General features: G+C 36.4%; 1 protein-coding gene across 1 annotated transcript in view; it reads right to left on the minus strand.

Annotated features, from left to right (window-relative positions):
• Positions 1-1,187: 1,187 nt before the first annotated feature.
• The window catches only part of TBC1D12 (TBC1 domain family member 12), a 54,487-nt gene continuing 29,148 nt past the window's right edge, over positions 1,188-26,526 (minus strand). Inside the window, 11 exon segments of the mRNA XM_070945635.1 lie at positions 1,188-2,806; positions 5,021-5,279; positions 7,567-7,676; positions 9,575-9,703; positions 11,454-11,525; positions 13,863-13,957; positions 16,797-16,877; positions 21,080-21,186; positions 21,526-21,643; positions 24,113-24,195; positions 26,128-26,240. Of these exon segments, the coding sequence (XP_070801736.1) occupies positions 2,738-2,806; positions 5,021-5,279; positions 7,567-7,676; positions 9,575-9,703; positions 11,454-11,525; positions 13,863-13,957; positions 16,797-16,877; positions 21,080-21,186; positions 21,526-21,643; positions 24,113-24,195; positions 26,128-26,240 (1,236 nt within the window). The 3' untranslated portion in view covers positions 1,188-2,737.

Here is a 26,526-nt window from a genome sequence, read left to right on the forward strand (position 1 = left end):
ACTGATTCATATTTATGACGGTTGCAGTGTCCCGGGGTCATGTGATCACCTTTTGTGACTTTCCGACAAGCAAGCAATGGGGAAGCGAGATTCACTTAACAACCATGTTACTAACTTACCAACTGCGGTGATTCACTTAATAATTGTGGCAAGAAAGATTGTAAAATGGGGAAAAAACTCACAACTTACCAATAGAAATTTGGGGATCTATCGTGGGCATAAGTTGAGGATTACATGTAAAGCGGTCCATCTTATAACCAACTCTGGTGCTGGTCTGCTCCTAATCACAGAAGCTTCCAAAGAAATTATTTCCTCATGCACAATCTGACATGTGCAAAAAATGCTGACATATGCACAATTTTTGAGCTTGCCCAGAATAATACAAGCTCAGACAATACAGATCGTCTGCAAGTTACCAGAGCTCATTTAGTGACGTCACAGCTCAGACAATGTAGGTAGTCTGCGAATCAACTTACAACTCTTTAAAATACAGTGTAGTGATTAAAAGAAGTAAAGCTTTTTGCTTCATTATGCTGCCATGCAGTGATAATGGTTGATTTCAGGCTCAGGGGAAGGATAACACTTTGGGCACTATTCCCTTGCATCGAACTGAATAATTTTTACCCATCTTTGAAGTAGCTCTGTTAAGGCTGCCTTATCTAAGAAACCCAAACTCTGCTATTGTTTGACACTGCAAAATGATAACCGTCAGGTAAAAACAAAAGACAGCATCTACTGATGTAGGAACTTCTGTTCATTTACTATGATAAGGGCATTGTTCTCCATTCCTTTAGGTTTATAATCAGTTTAAGGGACAGCTAAGATTGGTATCCTGAATTCTTCGTATCTAGCTCTGTTTCATATGCAAAGGAATGGGGTTTATATATGAGGATGCTGCTGAATCACAACTCCCATTGCCTCAACCAGTATGGCCAGTGGCTGCAGTTCAGCAATCTGTATAATATCATAGGATCCCCATCCATTTGGAAATGTAGGCGTGACAGCCAGTGGTAATTCTTTGAGAAGATACAAACCATAATCTTTCATTAAAAAGCCTAACTTTGAAAAAGACTTTAGCGCTCATGTCTGGATGGGCCTAGGAGTGACTACTGAAGCAGATCATTGGGGAACCTACAGAAGATTCTCTGATATACATGAAGGTTGAACAAACTGAAATGAAGACAGTATTCATTCTGCTTACAAGTTTATTTACACAGGAATTGTTACTAGTAGTTTTGAACGAAGGCTAAATTCCTTCTATTTACAATTTATATACATGTGTATACTGTACTTGAAAAGTAAGAAAACTGTACAAGAGAACCCAAGAAAAGGACATACACCGGAGCAAGTAAATACATAAGAGGGGAAAAAAAGCAGACATTTGAACTTCAACTTGAATGTTGTAATAAGTAATATTGAATTGTGGTTTACATTTGATAGCAACATAAATATTACAATATACTGTAACCAAATCTTTAAAATAGGCTCTGCAACTTTTTAAACACTTGACAACCAAAGCAGTATCACTTACTTTTTAATGCAATGATAAATTTGGACTTCATTTGCACATACAAGGACCAGGTACAAAGAAAAAAAAAAAGGAAAGGCAATTTTATTTACATTAATACTATCAAAACGGACTTAGAAAGAACAAGCATTAGCTGCTCGGAGAGATTAAGAGGTATCCTTTCCATCCCCCTCAGTTCAAAAGCCATTTTAAAATGTTTTGGAGTGTGAAGGAAGTTTGACCTTCCACATGTTGCCTTTACAGTATTCGATGCTGACATTAAAAGAGAAGATATGGACTAACAATATGCGTTTTGAGTACTCGTTATTGTACACACTGCAGTAATCAACTTTAAATTTAAATGAGAAAACACTTTAATATACAGGGACTCAAAACTTGCAACATGAACATTGCGTAAAATGTGCAAAAGGGTTATCACTAGCTTATTAATTATACTAGTGTTTATCAAGTATAAGTCACTTTGATTTAAAAAAAAATTCATATGATTTTTATGGATTAGAAACCAATTTTCCTGTAAGCAAAGTACTTCAAAATGTAAAACGCTGAACACCCCCTTGGCTGCTTACCTAAGCCCACAGTTACTGCCACCTTTCAGCCAAAAGACTTATTTGCCAAAGGCTCCATAGCAAAATTGCATGCAGTATTCGCTTACATGCGTTCCCTTAGTTGGAAAGCGAAACTGCGGTTTAAAAGGAGTTTTGTAAGACACGCGTAAAAGCCTCCTGTTCCTGGGCAAGCCTGTACACCAAAACAAAACCTGATTTGGTCCTAAGGATTTCATCTGTAATTTTGGAGGTATTTGTACCAAAACATTTGGTTCAGGTAGCAGTTTCTGGGGCCTTACTTTAAAACACCAGCCCTGCCCCCAAAAGTGCCTTTGTGGTAATCATAAAAAAGGTATCCCTCAAAATTTTAAGTACCAACAAAAGTTATTACAAATGTTATTGCGTTCAACTTTAAATATTAAATATGCGATAGCCACTTTCTCAGTTTCATACTTTATTGTTCTGCTTCCTGTGAAAAGCAACCTTCTCATAAAAGAGGTCTTTAATACTGGCAGCAGGATAAGGACCGTCAAATTCCACCACTGCGTTCAGTCAATACTGTTTCTTCTTCGGTCTCTGAAGCCGTTTTTAGTGGTTTTCACTGAGAAGATGTTTTAGAAGAATTCTTTCACAACCAAGTGGTTTTTCCAATTGAACTTGGAAGTTAGCTTTTTAGTGCTGGACTATGGTTCCTGTCTCCTTCTTTGCTATCCTTCATTAATGAGGCAAACACCTGAAAACCAGTTTTTAAAATAAAACTTAAAAATGGGCCACAACTTCACTCCTTTTTAACATTTATAAAAACTAGCCATTTCTGCAAGGTTTCCTCATCTGTTGTGAATCATAACCGTTTACTTTCCATCATTCCCTTACCCCTATTTTTCAACAGCTCAATATTAGTTTTATAACAATTAATTATCAACAGAGAACCAAATAACAAGCCTTTATGTGATAGATTAAGGAACCCACTCACCCAGTCAGTCATGATTTAGTTAATCATGAGTAACTTAAGACCCAAACCCAACTGATTTCAACATATAGTAGCGTAAGGAGGGTTTAAGGAGTATATGCTAATATAAGAATAATCAGCTCTAATGTATCCAAAGTAATAACAATTTCAACTAAATTTCAATAAACCATCTAGGAAGCCTTATAATCAGCAGTATCATGATCATAATATGTTCTTTGAAAAAATGCAACTATGATAACTTGTTAAATTTCTGAAAGTTAGAAAATCCCTGACAGCAGGGATGCAGGGACTGCATCTAACATATTTATTTCTGTATCTCTGTGTTGAAATAATTTTTATATTGCTTTTACATCTGGTTCTGGAAATGATAGATCAATCAACAATGAGAAACAATCAACGCAATCTAGACCAGTGATCCCCAAACCTTCCGGCTAGGCGCCCTGGGGGATGGTTCTGTGTGAGTGGCAGGAACGCGCACCAGCATACACAGCTCCATTTGCACTTGCACAAATGGAGCTTTGCGCACGAGCGCTCGCCACTTGCACAAGTAAAGTCCCCCCGTGCACACACACACTCCCACCACTTGCATGGCCCGGTTCTGAATGGGCCACGGTGGCCCAGCAGGGTGAGAGAAGGGGTGGTTCTGCGTAAGTGCCTACCGTGAGCACAACTGAAGTTTCGCACGTGAGTGCCTGCTACTTGTGGAAGTGGAGGTGCACTTGCCCACCACTTGTGCAGCCTGGTTTTGAATGGGCCGTGGCCCAGCAGAAGACCACAGCCCAAGGGTTGGGGACCCCTGGTCTAGATAAATGATTCTTGGGGGATGGTTCATTGGCACTTCTTATCCAGGACTGCAGCTCCCCTAACTTAAGTACACAGCCTGTGAGTGTTCATTGTATCACCTAAGACACAAGTAATCTCTTACACACTTCTTTCTAGAGCAGGGGTGGGCAACTGTGGCCCTTTTACAACCTGTGGACTTCAACTCCCAGAATTCCTGTCAAGCTGTCTCAGGAATTCTGGGGGTTGAAGTCCACAGGTTGTAAAAGGGCCACAGTTGCCCACCCCTGCTCTAGAGACAGGAATTGCATGGACAATGAAAGTCTACTTTCACCAATTTGCTGATAGTTTTCAGATTAAGGTGATGTGACATATACAAACTGTTTCCCAAATTACAGTTATTAAACTATCTGGGACTATATAAAATCATATTGCCTCAACTACAGCAACTGAACTCACAGTGCAGGTTTTAATCATTAAAGTCCTTCATGGTTTCAGCAGTTCTTAAAACGCTATCTGCATGTCCCTGTCTATAGGCAATATTTTCAATAAATGCTTTTCAGATGTCTCAGCAATCCTTGATTTACAAACAGTCACTTAGCAACTCTTCAAAGTTACAATGGCACTGAAAAAAAGTTACTTACAACCACTTCTCCCACTTAACAACCACTGCATCGTTCCCACAGACAAGTGATCAAAATTTGGGCACCTGGCAACTGTTAGGCACTTAGGATGGTTGCAGCATGCCAGGGTTATCACCATGTGCGTCCTTCCTAGCTGGCTTCTGACAAGCAAAGTCAATTGGGGGGGGGGGGGGGAAGCTGGATTCTCTTAATGACTGCATGATTCACTTAACAACTCAAGTGGTTCATTAAACGATAGCAAAAAAAAAAGTCATAAAATTGACTCAGCAATTGCCTTGCTTAGCAATGGAAATTCTGGTCCAAATTGTAGTTGTAAATCAAGGACTACATGTATGTGGCAGGTGGCCAGAGAGTTCAAGGCCTTGTCAGTGGTGGTGTCCATTCCAAGAATGCTATTCCTAAAGCAACCACCTTCATTCAGCAACAGGTAAAGCCTTATTTTCCTAGACAAGGTTAATCTCCATCTCTGCTCGTGGCTGCATCTCTCTTTTAAATTGAGAGTTGCTTTCTAATAAAATTAAACGTTTATCCGTTACATATAGTTAGTACTTACCTGAGCCCATTTTTTGTTACTATTCTGCATCTGAATAGATGTAATGCACGAGAAGAGCTTCTCCGATGTGATATCTTCTGGTAGCTTTGTTAGAAACTGTGCTATATGAATAAAGTCCATCTGCAGGAGAATATCTTCATATAACCTAAGGATTCCTAATCCAGTTCTGAACAAAAATTCTTCTCCATCTCTACAAAAGACATCCCAAACTCGACAGGCCAAATCAAGGGGTAGTGACTTGCTGTACAGGGTGAAGATCCTGTATTTTGAAATAAAAAAAGAATCAGGCATGTGAGGGCAAAACACCACACCCTCTAATTTCTCTTACACTATCAGTGATTATTTAATCTAGATAAACCATCATGCTTTGAGTTAAGGAACGAAACACCAGTAGACGTTTCATTTGCAACAACTCTCTCTCCACTTCCAAGTGTACCTCCTACATTCCAAGCGAAGTGCTGTAATATGAAGATTAGAAAGCCAGTTTGGTGTAGCGGTTAAGATACCAGTTCTCATCCTGCCATCAGCACAAAGCCAACCGAGTGACTGTGGGCCAGTCTCTCTTAACCCTAGGAAGAAGGCACTGACAAACTCCTTCTGAAATCTTGTCAAGAAAATGGCAGGGACTTGTCCAGTTGCCTAAAGTCAACACTAACTCTTAAGACTCCAAAAAGAAAAGCCAATTTAATAAGTGGATATGTATTCTATTTAGATAAAAACCCATTGTATCAACTGACTAGATTTCAGTACCGCATTTTTAAAAAATTGCCTGCTGTGTTTGGTGCTACAATAGGGTTCATAGGGACAGCAGAATGTGAACACATAATATTGTAAGAAGCAGATTTTTCTTTGGGATGCAGTTCAATCCAGGAATTAGTTTTTAGTGACAAAATTTAGCTCATAAACTAGTTAGGGGAAACACGGTTTATTCTCCTTTTCTCATATTTACCAACCTTATTTGGCCTAGCAGAAAACTATTTTTGTTTTAATAAGCAATTGAAGGTTAAACCCATGGTTTAACCTTCAATAAGCCATCTACCAGTTAAATCCCATTCTCTTGTTTACTCCTCTGTGCCTTATGCATACGTGTTACAGTTACTTCTGTTCTCCTAACCAGATATCCTTAACCATCACAAGGATTGCAATAATGGCGAATATCTGTAGCTCAGGTGTAGGATGAGGGTGAAGGTTTGCGCTCCAAACTTGTGGGTTGGTTTCCAAATGTTTTGTTACCAGGATAGGTAACGTCTTCAGCGGAACACTGGACACCAACATCCCCTAAACTCCACTGAAGATGTTACCTAGCCTGAGGAACAAGTCAAAGAAACAATGATAATTTGGAGTAAATATTTTGGTCATAGTATCTATTTGGACAATTGGCAGACTCTATGGAGAAAAAAAATTAAAAATCACATTAGCAACTTCATATAAGGAAAATTTACATAAGATGTTTTATAGGTGGCACCTCCCCCCCCCACAAGATTAGCATGAATCAATAAGGGAAATTCTTCGGCATGTTGGAAGTGTGAGGTGACTCCGGGGAACTTCTATCATATGTGGTGGGAATGCCCAAAGGCAAAAAAATATTGGAACCTGATAAAGAGTTGGTTGGAAGAAATTTTGTTAATAAACATAGAAGTCAAACCGGAATTTTGGTCAAACCGGCCATGGAATGGAGTGTATGGGTTTTTAATGTTCTTTTAAAAAATTTTTATGGGATATTGTTCACATTGTTTTTTTGCTGTAAGCCGCCCAGAGTCCCTAGGGAGTTGGGCGGCATAGAAATGCGACTAATAAATAAATAAATAAATAATTTTTTCCTTTTGGGAATGACAGAGGGCAAGTACAAGAAAGACGTAAATTATCTATTACTGCATATACTTACAGCGGCACGGATAGCCTTTGCGCAGAAGTGGAAAGAAAAAGACACCCCAACTGAAGAGGAAATATTACTATAAATTTTCAACTGCGCAGAAATGGATACTCATCTTGGAACTCAAGGATAAAAGCAAAACATTGTACTATAAAATCTGGGCAAAATTCTATGAATGTAAATAAAAGGAGGATAGCCGAGACAAATGTATAGTGTTAAACTAGAATCATATATGTTATTATAGATGAATATGTATGTGAATTGTATAGATAGGTACATGTAGGTATAGATATGTATAATTGTATAGGAATAAGGTATAAATTATTATTATACTATGTTTAAATAACGTATAAGGTCTAAGGAATATATTATTATATTATCCTTAGTATATTATGTATTAGTTTAAAGTGTTGGAAGATGCTTGGGACCAGTGATGTCATATCTATGTCCAACGTTTTTAATTTTGAACTACTAATAAAAAACTTTTTTTAAAAAAGAAGATGTTACCTAGCTGGTAACAAAATGTTTGGAAACCAACCCACAAGCTTGGAGAACGAACTTTCACCTTCAGTCACAAGGAATCCCAGAATGCCTGTTAAAATCTGGCTTGTATTTAACTTCACTTGAAAGTTTATCACTGTGGCATGATGTGACCATTAAGTTTTCAACGTACCAATCTATCAAGTATATGTCGGGGGTAAGATTATAGGATTTAAAATGATGAAACAGTTTAGGCAGGTTTTCCTCAAAAAATACTTCAAATGCTGCAAAGTACTTCAGCATCTGTAAAGAAAGGGGAGAAAAATATAAAATTCAGGAAAACATACAAAACTGAAACTTCTGCAGAATTATACATTAGCTTGCAGAGTAGAGTATGCCTTACTTAAATAGTAAATCTTTAAGTGAAATTGCGATTACTGTACAGCAGATTATGCAGTTGAGAAATAATTTAGCTGATATTCAAACACTCAGGGTGAATGACTCCAGCTTTTAATTACTCTTGCAATGTAGGCCAGTGTTTCTCATCCTTGACAAATTTAAGATTGCTCGCTGGGGAATTTTGGGAGTTGAAGTCCACATCTTAAAGTTGCCAAAGTTGAGAAACACTTACACAGATACAGGCAGCCCTCGACTTACAAGTACAACTGAGCCCAGAATTTATGTTGCCAAGTGAGAAATTTGTTAAGAAAGTTTTATCCCATTTTACAACTTTTCTTGCCACATTTGTTAAGCGAATCACTGCAGTTGTTAAATTAGTAACCCGGTTGTTAAGTGAATCTGGCTTCTCCATTGACTTTCCTTGCCAGAAGGTCGCAAAAGGTGATCACATGACCCCGGGATGCTGCAACCGTCATAAATATGAACCAGTTGTCAGGCATCCAAACGTAAATCATCTGACCATGGGGATGCTGCAACGGTCATAAGTGTGAAAAATGGTCATAAGTAATTTTTTTCAGTGTCGTTGTAATTTTGAATGATCACTAAACTGTTGTAAATTCAGGGCTACCTGTAGTAGTAAACACTGTTCATAGATACAGTGAATATAGAAAGTCTATACACCCCTGTTAAAATTGCCAGGTTTTTGAGCTGTAAAGAAATCAGATCAAGACAAATCACTTCAGAATTTTGTCCATCTTTAATCTAACATCGTAACAGCTGTACAATTCAACTGAAAAACAAACTGAAATATTTTAGGGAGAAAACAACAATAAAAAATATGGCTGCATACCCTTCAAAATAATCTAAACACCATATAACATGCACTACATTAAAAATACAATAAAATTATAAAAATACACAAAGATGACTTAGTAACAAACTTTAGCACAACAGATCAAATGAAGCCTCCCCATACGACACTATCTTCACTAAGGGCAAAACATAACCAGAGGCCAGACCACCAGAGTTTCACCAAGTGCAATGTCGTACAATACTGGTGCAAATACCAAAAATGCTCTAATTTCGTCACCCTTTCCACTCTATATTGTAGGTAGACAGAGAAGGTTCTAAGACAGTGTTTCTCAACCTTGGCAACTTTACAATGAGTGGACTTCAACTCCCAGAATTCCCCACCAGCATGTAATTCAGTAACAACCGGAGAGGCACAAGTACCCCCACTTCTGGTAGAGTAGGAAACATCAGATATTCTGGACCAAACATACTGGCAGCTAGTGGAACAATGCAAGAATATGCCCAATATTTTCCTGGCAGCAACGTTCTTTAGAAGAACTGCAGCTTCTGAAGTGTTTTCTGAAAGGTAACCTAATGAGGACTTTGTTACAGTAATCCAACCCTAGTGTATCTAAGACATGTGTTACTAGGCATAAGTAATCAGAGTATTATTTTCTTCTTGCTTTCTCTTTGTCCAAAAGGCAAAAAGACTGCAAGGATTACCATTATGTCAGAGAAAACTAGAGGAACTGAAAATAGAATGTGCAGATTCTGAAAAATGCAACACTTCTGCAACGGGACAACACATTCTACTGATGTATTTGCTGCTGGCAAAGTTCCTTGGGTGCAAATACCTGTTAGCTATAAGGATGTATATAAAGCTTTGGTGTTTCGAAAACTAGGAATGCCACTGACTTCAATAGGAACATCTACTTATTTGTCCATGAACATTTTGCGGTAAGAAGAAATCAAGTCAAATAATAGTAAAATGTCATAATACGGGCACATACCATGCTATGATCCACACGAAAAAAGGCTAGCTGGCATGGCTTGTTCAAAAGGTTTGCAAAGGCAATAAAAGCATCTGCCTCCTCCAGATTAAGTATGAGAACCGCGGCAATGAAAGACATTCCCTGGACCTTTAACACACAAACAGACAGACAGACAGACAGACAAACAAACAAACAAGTTTTGAGTATACCAAGTAAAAGACTCGTTTTTATGCTACGGCTGAAGTTTCAGTATTTTTGAAAACTGGAATAATACCAAATTATGACAATAATATGGGCAGCTTATTCTGAACCAGATACTCCTTTTTTCATTCATTTACTTGCTGAATTATACTTTAGTCTAAAAATAACCGTGATTATGCATATAGAAAAAAATATGCCCATCGTGAGTTAAAGATGCTCAATATTTTATTTTAGATAGCTAACATTTGGTACATGTTTCTAAGCATGTATAGAAGGATGGAAGGAAATATATGTGGGTGAATGAATACATTCTATACATACAATGATTCTCAGCAATATCTTTCTATTTTCCATTTGTCTAAAGCAGGGGAGTCAAACTCCAGGGCCCGCGAGCTGGATCCGGCTTGCAGGGTGCTTAGATCTGGCCCGCGGGGCAGCCCTGGAAACAGTGAAGGGCTGGCCTGCGGTGCCTCTGCCAGCGAAAATGGAGTTCGCAAGGGCTGCACACGGCCATTTTCGGCTGCGACGGCCACTTGCAGCCCTCTGCCAGTGAAAACAGAGCCCAGGAGGACTCCGTTTTCACTGGCAGAGGGCTGCAGGACATCAAGCTGACCATGCACACCCTGGCCATGCCCGCTAGGCCCCCAAGGTCAAACACAACCCTGATGTGGCCCTCAATGAAATCGAGTTTGACACCCCTGGTCTAGAGCAGGCCTGTCAAACTCCCAGCCTGCAGGCCAGATGTGTCACGCACTGGCCACGCCCGGTTTAGCAAAGGGGAGAACAGTCCCGATGCGTCATGTGACACCGCCGTGACGGTGCGAGTTTGACACCCCTGGTCTAGAGTGTCACTTTAAAGTAGTGCAATCCTGTACATGTTTACCAAGAAGTATGTCGAGATATCTAGGATATCTCTAGATACCTTGAGATATTTATATTTGCTGGGGATATCTCTTCTGTATTCCTAGCGACTATACAAGGAGTTACAGTATTAGGAAGATCACCCTTTGATATGAAATACCTTACAGCAGAATAGTTACACCAGTTTCTCAAATTCAGCAACTTTAAGAGGAGTGGACTTCAACTCTCAGAATTCCCTAGACAGCAACAGAATTGAATTTCAACTATGGAAACAAAGTGTAACAGAACATGTTTTCCCTTTTGGGGTCAAAAGGCTAAGTTTGTGATAATTGACTCAGTTTATAAAGCATATGTTTATAATCATATCAATGATCATATATATCAATATAATAAATTACGGAAGCTTTGATTTTATTGTGATTTCTATTTCATTGTTGTGAAATACCCAGGCTGTTGAGAGTTGGAAAGCATACAAATTTAATACCTTATTATCATTATTATAGTTGGTCGCAGTCAGCCAAATGTTTAGACTGGTTTTGGCATTTTAATCCACCTATCAAATCCTTTCTAGGCATTTGAGATAGGAAGATGTTGTTTGATGGTGTTAAAGTATAGTCACAGGACATAAACTGATCCAAGTAAAGCTGCCTTTTGCAACTGACTGATGGTGATTTTTGTCAATGCCCATGGTACTCAAGTTGTGCTTCAGATAGTTTGGGATTGCATCAAGAACTTTGATTATTATTAATACTACCTTTGCTTTCTTTTCCACAGTCATTCTACTTTATTATTGTCATTGTTGTTGAAAGATTGACAACACTGTACAAATACTTACATATCCTACATCAGGTCTGTAACATGTATAAGCTCCCAAGACACTGTGCAAGAGGTCATGATAAGGGCCACCCTAAAATAGAATCAGTAGATCGAAAAAGTGAAGGTTAAAAACTGAAATTTAAAAATGGAGATATATGATAAAGGTTATTTTAAATCAAGAAAATAAACAAAACACCTGCATAGAATAATCACACTGAATGTGTGTATATATATATATATATATATATATATATATATATATATATATATATATATATATATATATATATATACACACACACATACACATTATATAACTATTAATACCAACTTTTTATCAACCAGCAATTATGTCATCAAAATTACTTCTAAAATATCATTGTAACTCTTATGTGTATGAATTAATGATCTTAAATGTTGATGGCTGTTATTTTTCAAGAAAAATACATACTAGGTTCAACTTCAGCAAAGACAGGAATGCTTTATACTCTACTTTTGTGACAGGACATTCCATTTTCTAAATTTTGTATTGTAAAGCTGGTATTCCTGCCTAGACAGATCTATGAATACAATACATTCTATATGAAAATGTTCAAAAATTTCAATTAATACAAATGTGGCAGTCAGGAAGCTAACCAGTGCAAAGTAGAAGCTTGGCGATTAGCATCTATGTGAGGAAGGATTGTTTTGTATGATAACAAAATTTATTCCTTATGGAGACACTTTACCCATTAATTTGGGCAATTTTTCTACCTCCTCAATCCTAGTATACGCCAGGTACTTTACAAATATTAATATAGAAAATAATTGTAATCAATACTATGAATTACATTAGGTCATTAGAGCTATTGGTCCAGGATAATACATTCAATAATCTGTTCTCCTCTCATCATTTTCACTAGAAGGCTACTGCATTTAAAAAGCAGTTTTATTAAAAAGAAGAAATCCAGTATGTCCATTCTCTTATGACATACTTAATTTAGGGACAAGGCAATGATAATTACAAGCAATAAACATGATTGAAATAATTTGCAATTTAATAAAAGTGATGCAGTCATAATGGTATGTGTTTAGTAATGATGAAACCAAGAAGGCTTCAAATCCAAAGGTTATGTTTTAGCATTTTGTAATCCAAACAGGAAGAGGAAATGAGCTTTCATATTGATAAATGATCGTTTCAAAGTGCAGGTTGACTGAACATGAAGGGAAATACTGAGGCTCAGAACTGCCTTCTGCCTGAGCAAGATAGGCCAGCCTTGTTCCCAGACTAGTCGTAGGACTTCACTGCAAAACTGTTTCCCAACATCAGCAACTTTAAAGTGTGTAGACTTCGATTATCAAAATTTCCTAGTCAAAACAGCCATTGTAAAGGCAACTTGACAACAGAAATGAAGGGAGGGGGGAGAGAATGCTTGGAATGTATTGGGAGCTGGGAGAAAGGTAAGGAATGTATGTGAGCCGTTTGCAACCTGATAAAATCCCGATACTTCAAGGCCGTGCAATAGGAACCTTCCAAAGGCGCAGACTGTTTTCCCAAAATAAAAAGAACATGTTGGATTGGTGAGCAATATTGGACAATGGGTGGCCCAAATGGGGAAATTAACTATGCTGATTTTCGTACAAAAACCTCAGAGCTAGCTTCACTTCTTCTGTGCCCATATGGATCTATCAGTAAAGTTATACTCTTGGTAAAATAATGTTGCTGCATATGCCAAGGGGACGGTTGACAGTCATTGCTAAGGGTTTTGTTGAGCTGAAGCCCACACAAATTTTAAAGTTGTCAAGGTTGGGAAACACTATTGTAAAACATTGAACAGTTTCAATTTCACAATGAGACACTAATCAGATGAACCTACTATTTTATTTATTACTCTGTAATAAAGAGATGGAACTGTAGTATCAACATTTTGAGGAGCATAATACCAGTACCAGAAGACTAAGTTATGTACAAACAAAAGAGAAATACGCTTTTAAAAAATGATTTTATAACCATTTTCACCATGTACACACTGGAGTTGAATTCTTTCCTTCACACAACTTTGAAAATGAAAATGTAAATTTTCCCCCCAAGTGTATTTTGATTGAAAAATACAACACAGATGTTCTACTCCCAAACAATTTGTAATTTGCTTGCGTTATTCTTTTTGTATAGGCTTTTAAAACGCTCAACACATAACAGCTGCAGTTCTACAGAAATGCATACATCAACCTTTCTGCCATACTTCAGCTTGCAAGAGTGTTTATAATATAGACAAACTGTACATATTTTACAACTATCTTTATCCTAGTTAAGCTCCTCTTAATGGAGATGGAAATTATCGACTGCATTAAACCATAACAGAAAAGTCTTCCAACGACAAAATTCTTGCTTTTAGCAACCATTATTTTAAAAGCAGTGTAATCTCAAAGCATAATCAATAAATGTTACCTTCTGAAAAATATAAAGGGATGGAAATGTGCGGGATATATCCAATTTTATTAGCTCCAAGCTAGCTTCTCGGTCAGCAAGTGATGCTCCAGCATCTAGAGAGAGTAAACCTGCAGATTTATACATGTCTGTAGACTGATTCCCAGTAACACAAGATTATGTTGCTTTGATACACAGTTTGCAAGTTTCCTTAAATCAATCACAGACATACGGGTACTCCTTGGATTACGTAATGGGTCCTGTCATCACCATGGTCGTTAAAATAAATCAATAGCAATAGCACTTAAGACTTATATACCACTTCACAGTGCTTTACAGCCTTCTCTAAGCAGTTTACAGAGTCAGCATATTGCCCCCAACAATCTGGGTCCTCATTTTACCGACCTCGGAAGGATGGAGGGCTGAGTCAACCTTGAGCCAGTAAAGATCGAACTGCTGGCGGCCCACAGAATTAGCCTGCGATACTTGCATTCTAACCACTGCACCACCAGAGCTCTTGGCTCAAAACCATAGTTGTGGTTTTGCCAAAAACTGGACATTGATGTTGGTTTTCAGCAAATCCTTTGTAAAGCACAGTCATGTGACTGGAACACTGCTAACAGTCATAAATGTGGCCAGTTGCCCAGTGCATAAAGTGGTCATGTGACTGCAGTCCACCCCCCTCCCAATTGTCAGAACTTCAAATCCAGGTCATAACTATACCCAGGGAGACATCTGTTGTAATTCTGATCGCTAAGTGACTTGTCACAAGTTGAGGACTACCTGTATTCCAAAGGGAATGCTAATTAAAAAACAAAAGAAGGAACAGGGCAGCAATTTCAACACAAGCTACTTCAATATTCAAGTAAAAAGCATTCATAGCATTTCAATTGTTTCAATATTTCTGTTACGTTACATCTACTTTAAACTTTAGTAATGACTGACATACCATTGTACAGAAGAACATTATTTCCACAGCAAAATACAAGGAATGGTATTATCAGAGTTCTCCCATTTCCCTGCTTCCTCCAAACCTCCATTTTGTGTGACTCCATTCTTCCTATTCTACAATAAGCAGTAGTCACCCTTTCCTAACATGGAGAACACTGTCCTAAACCTGAATTTCCAGAGGCTCCATAAATCATGGCCTTGCTTATTCAAACTTCTCCACAACATAATTTAGTTAGGACTACAGCATGCCTCTCCTCTCCTGACAAAACCAAACACCTTGAATCTTTTGTGTCCCACCTGGAACCAAATTTAGCCATTTTTGCTTTCTACCTGAAGGGACCCTTTTTTAAAAAAAACTTCTTTTGCTGCTGTGAAAATATTTTTAAACTGGCACTTTTTAAACATTTTAGAACACTAAATTTTGGAACTCTGCATTAGGTGTATTTTCCAAGAGCAGACCTGAACTTCTCCTAGCTTCATTCATGTTCTTATGAATCCACATTCTTGCCTTCGTGAAATGCTGCATTGTACACATTTGCCATTTTCACTAGCTTTCCTCTATCTGAATTTTTGACTCAATGTTTTTTCTCTATGTTTACATCTCATTCTTTTTTTATTTTTGTCTTTTCACCTATCTCTTATCCCTTCTTGACTGTTCCCCACTCTTCCTTCCTTCTCCAGACTAAATTTGAGCGTGACACCAGGGAGGCATTTTACTTTAGTTAATTAAACCATTTTTTTCTGCATAACCAGCTATGACTCAGCTCTGTTGCTTTTTAATATGGACTCTTCTCCCTATACCAAATATACAAGCTGTTCATTATGAGGTTTCCATAACAGCAAACTTAATTTTCCTACCCTGGCACTGTTTTTGAAAAATATCTTCAGGTGATCCTCGATTAACGACGGTTAATTGGAACTCCGTTGTTGATTGACACGACTATAAAGTGCAATGTGATGTGGCTGCACCGACTTATGATGACAGTTCCGGTTGCTATTGTTAGATTTAGCCTGCAGGGCCATTAGGAGTAACATCGTGTGATTGCCATTTGTGGCCTCCTGCTGGCTCCCCCATTGACTCTGCTCATTGGAAGCCAGCAGTGAAGGCTGAAGATGATGATGGATTATGTGACCGAAGGATGCTGCAATGTTATAATTCCAAGCCGGCTGCCAAGCGTCCGAATTGTGATCATGTGAGCTGCGGGAATGCTGCAACTATGAGGACCTGTCACAAGCTTCCTCATTCAGCAGCGTAATAACTCTGAATAGCTGCTGAATGAGGACTGCATGTAATTAAGATTCATAAGCGTATTAGGAATATGTATACCATACAGCCATTTAGCGGATGACAGGGTTAGTTAAGATCTTGTATCAAAAAGTATCATCTTTTTCCTCAATTTTGTAATAGTCAGAAGAAGAAAGGAGCAAAACTGACTGGACATAAAAAGTGAACTAAGCAGAAAAAATTAGCATGGCTTATAAAATCAGACTCTTACTAAGTTATATAGCCAGGCTGTTATTTCAGAAAGAAAGGGCATTATGAAGCTTATAACAACAGTAGCTATGAAGTTGTAATGTAAAACAAAGATTTTCTAACACAGGGTTGAGCACATCCAGTTTCACATGACACTGATAATTCAGAATTAGAGAGCCTAGAGTCCCAAATGTGACCTTCTACCTTGTTTTCCCCAAAATAAGACATCCCCTGATAATAAGCCCAATTGGGCTTTTGAGCGCATGGCAATAAGGCCAAGCGCTTATTTCAGGACTCAAAAAAATATAAAACAGGGTCTTATTTTCAGGGAAACACGGTACATAACATTTCTAAAATTTTTCTCTCTGACTTTCCCTTTAAGTAAGTATGAAACACACAAACTGTCTGCTAAATGGTTCTGTTGGGAAATTATATTGTTAAAATCCCTGAAAGTGTCTTTACGGTATAATAAACACTACGAACAGTATATCATGCATTGTGAAACGATATGAGCAGCTATTTCAAAATACCTTCTGTATCATTTTCAGTGCCTGTCTCTCCAAAAATCTTCCATCGTTCCTTGGCTCTAGATAAGAAGATTTCATAGAGTTCTGCAAAACACAGCAAAATGTAGTCAAAAAACAAATTTACGATTTTGCAAATTGAACCGTATAATTTCCATTCCAGTATTAATTTACTGATTTTTTAAAAAAAAATCAGAACTTTTATAAATTGACTAATGGAAGTCTCAGTTTATTGATTTAGGAACTTCTAACCTCAGTGATTAGATTCAAGCTCTACTCACCAAAGGGTATAAAGAGAATACAAAGTGACAAATATATGCTTTTGTTACCATGAATATGCATATACATACAGGTGGTCCTTACTTAACAACCCTAACTGGGACTGAAATTTCTATCCCTAAGCAAAATGATGATTAGGCGAAATGTCACCTGTTTGTACCACTTAGTGATGGCAGTTCCGGTAGTCTAGTTGCAGTTGTTAGGCAACAACCCATACTGAGAAGGGGTTGCACTATCCCATCTCAACCTAGGGCCGTGATGGCGAACCTGTGGCACGCGGAGCCATATCGGTGGGCACGTGAGTGCCCTAGCTCAGCTCCAGAACCTTTCTAGGGCCTCGGGGGGGGAGGGGGAGGCCGTTTTTGCTCTCCCCAGGCTCCTAGAAAGCCTCTGGAGGCTGGGGAGAGCAAAAAACGGGCCTTCCAGTCCCACTGGAAGTCGGCAAACGGGTCATTTCCAGCCTCCGGAGGGCTTCTGGGGGTGTGTACGGGAAAGACTGTTTTTACCTTCTCCTGGCTCCTAGAAAGCCTCTGGAGCCTGGGGAGGGTGTAAAACGGGCCCACCGGGCCATCACTTGCCAAAAACAAGGGGATCATGCGCGAGGGGGTGGGGCACATTGAATTATGGGTGTGGCACGCACGCGTGACTCCCCCTCCCCCCGCTTTTGGCATGCGACAGCAAAAAGGTTAGCCATCACTGACCTAGGGGTTCTCCTCGAGTCACATCTCCTGCCCGAAGAGCAAGTGGCAGGCATGACCAGGAGAGCTTTTGCACTGCTCCAGTTTGTACACCAGTTTTGACCTTTCCTGGATCATGACTCCCTGTGCTCAGTTACTCAAGTCCTGGTCATTTTTCACCTGGACTACTGGATTGGGATGTACAGGAGGCTACCCTTGTCGTTCATTCAGAAGCTTCAGGTGGTACAAAGTGTGGCACTGAAAGCAGTCTTTGGGGCCTCTAGGATGGCCAGTGACATAGAAAATGACCAGACCGAGCCTGAGGAAGGAATCAAGTATGTAATTTGGAGTTCATCTGTAACCGTAAGAGATCTAAGTTCAGCCCTCCTTGAATTCCGTTGACTGAAATCTGCCAATTTGTCTTGATTGTTACTAATTCAGATTCTTGAAGAGAGCTAGCATGGAATAACATTGTACTCATTTAAACAAACTTGATTCCTGGTTTCTTGCACCTGACACATATTACAACTCTGCCCTGAGAACTTCTGGTCTACTAGTCTGCTTCCAAGTACAGTTCAAGGTATTGGTTATGACCATTAAAGCCCTTATGGCAGTGGTTCTCAACCTGTGGATCGCGACCCCTTTGGGGGTCCAACGACCCTTTCACAGGGGTCGCCTAAGACCATCGGAAAACACATATTTTCAATGGTTTTAGGAATAATTTTATGATTGGGGGTCACCATAACATGAGGAACTGTATTAAAGGGTTGCGGCATTAGGAAGGCCACTGCCTTATGGCCTAGGTCCAGGTTACCTGAGGAACCATTCTGTCCTCCTAAGACAAGCCTATCCTACTCATGCCAACAGAAAGGGTTGAACAATCCAAAGCTAAATGGAATGATTGCTTCCCATGATTTTGAAAGTAGATTTGTAGACTCTAAAATTGAATTTGCCTTCTTAGAAGCATTGTCACATTGCTGAGTCACATTCATTTTACAATCAACTACAATTCAAATAGTCTGTTCTCATTTATCATGTCAGATAATCCTCATTTCTTACGCATTCGATTGCGCATTCTATTTCCTAACTGGAAAACTGTGCATCTATCTCCATTAAATATTATTCTGTTACTTCTAGTTCATCTTTCTGATGAGTCAAGGACATTTTGAATTTTGCTCTTGTGAGCTACAGTATTAACTTTACCATCAAGTCTTGTATTAACTGCAAATGTGCTATATCTAAGTCATTAATAAAAATGAAGAGTAGAAAGCCCAGGATCTAATTCAATGATACACCATTTGACACCTAATTAAAGTTTGATGAGAAACTGTTGATTATCATTGTTTGGCTCAAACAACCTGGTCATCACCTTTCTAGTCACTGAATCACAACTGCAGCTATTGAAAATAAGCTTCCCTCCCCCTCCCTCTCTCTCTCTTTCACACCACACACACACCATTTAATGTCCTTTTAGTAGTTTCTTCCTTCTGGGGAAAATATGTCTACATTTACTTAATTACAATGATATTGATTAGGTCAGCAATATCCTAAACCAGAAGTGATGGGAGGGAGCACTAATATAGAAAAACCTTTGATAATCTGTTCAGAAATTAACCATTCAAACTAAAAAGAAAATTAATTTGTTAAGACTTCACAAATAATTCACACTTCTATTAACCTTGCATTATTTCTAAATTGTTTACAGCTAACATTTAAAATATTATAGATTATTACTAGCTAAAGGTATATCATAAGAAATGTTAGTCAACCACCACATAAGTTTAACTTGTAGAATAGTTCAAAAACTCTGGATTTTTTTCATTCAGCCTTATTATCTTTAAAGAAAGTGCTTCAATTTAAGACAGGGATCTGAGTGCCGCATAATCTCATCATTTATAAGAGGAGCACTAGGTTTTTTATTTTATTTTATTTTATTTTATTTATTTTATTATTTTATTTTATTATTTTATTTTATTTTATTATTTTATTATTTTATTATTTTATTATTTTATTTTATTTATTTTATTTCATTTATTTTATTTCATTTTATTTTTTTATTTTATTTTATTTATTTTATTTTATTTTATTTTATTTTATTATTTTATTTTATTTTATTTTATTTTATTTTATTTTATTTTATTTTATTTTATTTTATTATTTTATTTTATTTTATTTTATTTTATTTTATTTTATTTTATTATTTTATTTTATTTTATTTTATTTTATTATTTTATTTATTTTATTTTATTTTATTTTATTTTATTTTATTATTTTATTATTTTATTTTATTTTATTTTATTTTATTATTTTATTTTATTTTATTTTATTATTTTATTTTATTATTTTATTTTATTTTATTTTATTTTATTTTATTTTATTATTTTATTTTATTTTATTTTTTTATTATTTTATTTTATTTTATTTTATTTTATTATTTTATTTTATTTTATTTTATTATTTTATTTTATTTTATTTTATTTTATTTTATTTTATTATTTTATTTTATTTTATTTTATTATTTTATTATTTTATTTTATTTTATTTTATTTATTTTATTTTATTTTATTTTATTTTATTTTATTTTATTTTATTTTATTTTATTTTATTTTATTTTATTTTATTTTATTTTATTTTATTTTATTTTATTTTATTTTATTTTATTTTAGTTTAGTTTAGTTTAGTTTAGTTTAGTTTAGTTTAGTTTAGTTTAGTTTAGTTTAGTTTAGTTTAGTTTATTCAATTTGTATCCCGCCCTTCTCCTAGTGGACTCAGGGCAGTGCACAGCCAGAACTAAAACACATACCAATACAAAATTTAAAATTTTAAAAGAATTATATAACTGTGGCCCAAAATTTAAAACATTTGAAACTAAAACCCATTTGACAATTTAAAAGGCTAAAAAGGCTAAAAAAAAAAAGGGGGGGGGAGTTTCACGCCAGCCCTGCTTGATGGAAAAGTTTTTAGGACACGGCGAAAAACCCGGAGATCCGATATCCTTCGTATCTCCGGGGGCAAATCGTTCCAGAGAGCAGGAGCTGCCACAGAGAAGGCCCTCCCCCTGGGGGTCGCCAGCTGACATTGCCTGACTGACGGCACCCTGAGGAGTCCCTCTCTGTGGGAGCATACTGGTCGGTGGGAGGCTGTCGGCGGCAGAAGGCGGTCCCACAAATACCCAGGTCCAATGCCATGGAGCGCTTTAAAGGTGGTGACCACCTTTGAAGCGTGACACCTAATAATGCAATTATTCCTGGGCAAAATGCACACCATCATTCACTCAAGACAACCAAGATATTGCAGAATATCACTTGAAACTATTATATGCTTCAAACATACCAGGAGTGATATTCAATTCATTTCCTACAGCAAGACTCCAAACCCTTCCACGAACGCTTGGAGGTAATCCTTGCCACCATAATTCTCGCACGCGCCTTGTAGAACGCCTACAAAGACAGAGAAGTAAAAATAGGGTAAATGTAATCGTTTGAGCACTGCTGGAAATACCCTATCATTAAATACAGCAGTAAACTTTAGCTTCATATAAGAAGCCAGAGATCTTCTAATGGAATTTACTAGTAGTGCTTCCTGCGAGTATAATATTGCCTGATCTTATAAGATGGCACTGCTCTTTTAATATGTGATTTCTGAATTTAAAAAGTAGAATAGCAGATACAAGTGAAGGTAATTCTATGTTGTGATGAATTAAAAGTATAGCGGAGAACAGAAAGGAAAACATGCAGAAGTTTGCATCAATCTTGTTTTACCAAGTATTCTACACTTACATGCTCTCCCAATTAGGCAGAATTTCATTGACCCAAATCACCATAGCACTAGCAATATTCTCCTCTTGTTTGAAGCGTTCTTTCATTATTTTCTTCCTTCGGTGAGCTTCTTTAATTTCTATTAAATTCAGAATTTTAATTGCAATGTGACATCAAAAAGCCATGTTTAAAACAAATATTAGATAATTAAAGGATACGGGTCTCTTAAATATAAATGCTTATAAAATATATATCTGCTTATGTAAAGCAGCTCATAGCAGAGATAATTCTGATTACAGGAATGAATGTATTTATTACACTGTTGCAGCTCTTTTTTCAACATCAGAAAAAGTAAACAGATATGTGCAAAGTCTTCCATCTTCAGAAAAGGAGCATCCAGAGGAATTCTAGAATGTTATGGTTTTTTTTCCTATTGGGCAGTCCCAAGAGTGGTGTCCAGCTGTTTTCTAGAAGTAGATTTGGAACACCATAAATCACTTCCTTATTTTGGAAGATTTGATTGGGGGGGGAATAGCTCCATAACACCTGGAATGGTAAGGTGGCATGATCTGGAATAAAATGAGAACATTTCCAAGAATGTTACATTTCTAAAGATGCAGTATTTTACTCATATCTTACAGTCACCATTTTGCGACTTTGAAAATCTACATAATCATAGTAAATTCTGATGTCACTTTTTTACGCATCAAGACACAGAGTCTGACGGATGTCAAGGAAAACTACTATGGACACGCTGGTGCCCCTGGACAGCAATACTGCTTTTATTTAAAATAAATTTTCTTAGATTAGATTAGAATCCACTTCATATCATGAGGCATTGTCCTATCAAAATGATTGTATATAAGTATAGGGATACAAAATGAGAAAAAACATAGAAGAAAGATCTAATGATTTTTAAAGAATGGGACAATTGTCAGAGGTTTCAGCAATGGTGGGGTCCCCATCCCTCATCCGTAACTTAATTTAATATTTCAAAATGAATGGATCAGTATTATTTCTTCAAATTAGCAAAAATAATCTGTTAAAATATAATGGAAACAATTATTTCAATAGTTCCCCATATTCTCCTAGCCATGACTTCAGCAAACAAAAAAGGGAAAATCAAAATAAAATGCTGCCTCTTGGTCTCTCAGAATCTTAAAAATGCCCTCAAAATTAAAAAAATTAATAAAAAAGTAATTTACAACTTTGTTTCTTGACCCATCAGAATATTACTATACTCTGAACTTAAATATAAAGATGAAATAGAATAATCACAATTTTGGAACCTTCCACCTGAAAATATGCGGCAATCAACAATAGTTGTTTTATGTTCTATTTTACAATTGTTGAAATATTTGTGGTATTAAAGATAAGAGTTCTCTGTATGATTAAATACAGCATAATTTTCTACAGATCAAGCCCACTAAAATAAGGGATGGAATGAATCTGGTTTAGTAGCATACTTGGGACGGAAATACTGGAAATACTAATTAAAGGTGTTTAACATAATAGCATGTGCCAAATGTGCTATATTTTGTATGATGGTTTATGCTTCTTTCATGTAGCAAACATCTTGCTGCTAGAAAGAAACATTCATTCATTCATTCATTCATTCATTTAATTTCTATAGTTTTTCCATTTCAGCCAAATGAATCTGAGCAGTTCTGGGAAGCATATATAATAAACAATCTCTTTCATATATATAAAGGTGTGTGTGTGTTTTAAGTAGCACCTTTGGTTTGTCATCAAAGATGATCAGCTTGACAGAGAGTCAAAGATCAAATCATGAAGTAATTTAATACTTACATTTATAATACATCAAACAACAAACATTTCAGGTACACAAACAATGCACACTGTGCAAAAGAAGTTCATTCATGGTAAGAGATGGCTATGTTTTGCCTTCAAAAAGGATCTATGGAATGCTATTCTGAAAAAGATTATTGTGGATAGAAAAATGGAAATGTTTTCATGTCCATCTTCATGTCCATATTAATACACTGCCTAATTTACTTGTTCAATGTGCGGTGTGTGTGTGTGTATAAATTTATAAAAGTCATGCTACAAATTCTTCCAGGATAATCTGCAAATAGATATGATTTATCTACTGTAGTTATTTGCGTGACCTTGGACCAGCCCAACTCAGCACATAGGGATGTTGTTGTGGGGAAAACAGGAGAAAGAAGGATATGTTCGCTGTCTTGAGTTATTTGTAAAAATAATAAAGGCAGGATGCAAATAAATAATGATATATTATGTCTCTGTATGCACATATGAGAAAACACATGTTTTTAAAACACTTTACCTATATCTTAGTTTATGAATGTTTACACTCACTGAGTAATTATAATTCAAGTTTCAGTTTAAATATGAAACAGTCAATTAATCAATCATGGAAATTAAATTTTCTGGTTTATAAATTTTCCTTTGTAGCGTACACATGGTCCTGAAGTAGTAAAAATATCCCGTAAGACTTGGAAGAATGCGGTTTTAACTTTATCTGAAGAACATAAACAGGAGAGTGCCTCTGTAACAAGCCAGTTTTTATAGTTTGGTTAAATCTGATAAATTACATAATGGACTAAATATATTAGATCAGACATACCTCTCTTTTTTGCTTCTGCCACCATTTCGTCATATTCTTGTCTGTGACGTAAAGCCTCCTCTGTAGATTTTGCAGGAAGGTTCCTGAAAAGAATTTTAAGTACTGTATAGATTAATCAAATTAAAGTCTTGTTAAATGTTCCATACATTTAAAAAATTGAATGCTTGAATGGTATATTTTCCCAACAGATCTTTCCTTTTACAGGTTATCACAAATAATTTACATAAGAACATATAACTAATGTTTTAGGAGCAAGTAATGGAACAAATTACAGCCTGAACTAAATGGTTTTAAGCTAAAACAGTTCAGTTTCTACATTCAGTGCAAGGTGCATGTCAAACAAATTTGGACCAAGGATATTTGAAGGGTAATATGAAATGATACAGGATTATTATTGCTCTATCTGAAAGAGACCTGAAATTACTGAATAAGAGTGCTGAAAATATAAACGTATCCCATCATCGGTTCTGAGGAGAACATGGGAAAAATATACCAATGCAAGTATGTGGGGAAATAAAACCAAAAAGATAATGGTGCCATGAAACCCAAAGGAATAGACCCCTGAGATATAATTAGTCTCCAGTGTACTATACAACGTCACTGTTTTCATTATTCAACTGTTCATATATTTGAGAACTGTGCCTATTCCAAAGCATTAAAAAAAAAAAAATAGGGCCATACCTCTTCCACACAAACTTTATTTATCCATTCTGACATCCTTCTCTCCTTCCTTGCTATAAAATAATTCACTACCCAAGCCCTGCAACTCCAATAAGTTGCTTTTCATCTAACTCCTACTCCAATCACTCAAATAATTCACTCCTTCCCTGAAGTCATAATATCTTCCCAAACTAAACTTAAAAGAAATGTTCAAGGATTTTAGAAAATGTTCTGTTGCTACTCTAATTAGCGATAGGAATGATTTGAGAAAAAAGGTGATTAGAGGATAAAAAAAGCTATCTACAAGGGGAAATTGACAGCATTACATATGTGGACAAGTAGTACTTGCGACCTGCAAATAGACAGCTGCATATTTGCATGCTCTGGTCCCTAAAAAAATTGTTCCATGTATGTTACCCTCATTAATGCTGAAAGAGCAAAGTATAAATCACCCAAGTGTCTATTTCTACTCTTAGTAGCAGCTTCATGCTTCATTAAGTGTTATTCTGTAAACGTTTCATTGTTTACTTCTTTATCAACCCAAATAGTCTAACCTTCACACTTGACTTTAGCCAAAAGGACTCTTGATATATGCAAAATATCAAACACTCTGAATCCTTAACATATAGATCTTCGACATGTAAATCTTCTAAATAAATTAAAAATAAACAAGCAACAAGTTACTTCACCAAATCAGTTTGAATTATCAACTCCATGCAGAGTAGACGCTAATTATTTTCAAGTGATAAAAAAGCCGGTTTTATTATTTAATCTTAGTATTATATTTCAAAGCTTTGCTTCAAAATCAGAGTTCCAAAGGAAACATTACCAGTTGCTTTAGAAACAGGATTATTTTCAGCAGCATGGTCAATTGTACAAAGTACAGTTCCTCAGATATATGCTAACATTAACATTTTATGTAGTAAAGTTGTATCTACTTAGATTTTTAAATGGTTTAAGTTTAAAAGTAAAGCAGTATTAGATTTTACTCAAACAGACTACAGATTAGAACATGATGGTTAGCTAAAAAGTTTTTTTTCCCCCCAATTGATACTTATTAAAGTTAAGATACTTTTTTGTAGTTCCTATTAAGATAGGTTTTAGTTTTCCTAATATGAACTGTGGAATGGCTTGTATGTATGTATGTATGTATGTATGTATGTATGTATGTATGTATGTATATATATAATTATTTCCACTGCATATACCTTTATAAAAAAAAATAAGTTTTATTATTGTTGGAAAGGGGAGGCACTGTGTGCTACAATCCAAGCATAATATACCTGAGTATCTACCTCAGCTTACTTTTTGATCTGACAGTGAAACACTTGTAAAAAAAATCCACAGGGACTTACGATGGTCGATCCTCCAGAATAAGAGCAGTGGTTGAAAGTGGCTCAAATTCAAAATGTCTACGCCTTGTTGCTTGGGGTGGTTTACACAATTTTCCTATCCGTGCTTCATATTCCTAAACAAAATTAAATAATATACTTTTACAGATTTGTAAATATAATAACCTGCACAGTTCATATTCTACCCTCTATCTATGGAGATCAGGTGATTTAAAGTTATGTCAGGTTCGTTTTAGATAAACAGTGGTTGCCACGAAGCAGGGCTACTTTAAGATTAAAAGAGAAACATTGCATCAGTGCCATAGAGAAAGGTAGTTTCTGACACTTACAACCTACAACAATATTATGCAAGCTGAAAGTTACAAGCAAAGAGAAGGAAAGACACCAGGGAAATAACACTTT

Source organism: Pituophis catenifer, unplaced genomic scaffold (genome assembly GCF_029215685.1).
Source record: "Pituophis catenifer annectens isolate HBS135680 unplaced genomic scaffold, rPitCat1.0.hap2 SCAF_6, whole genome shotgun sequence".
Lineage (NCBI taxonomy): Eukaryota > Metazoa > Chordata > Lepidosauria > Squamata > Colubridae > Pituophis > Pituophis catenifer.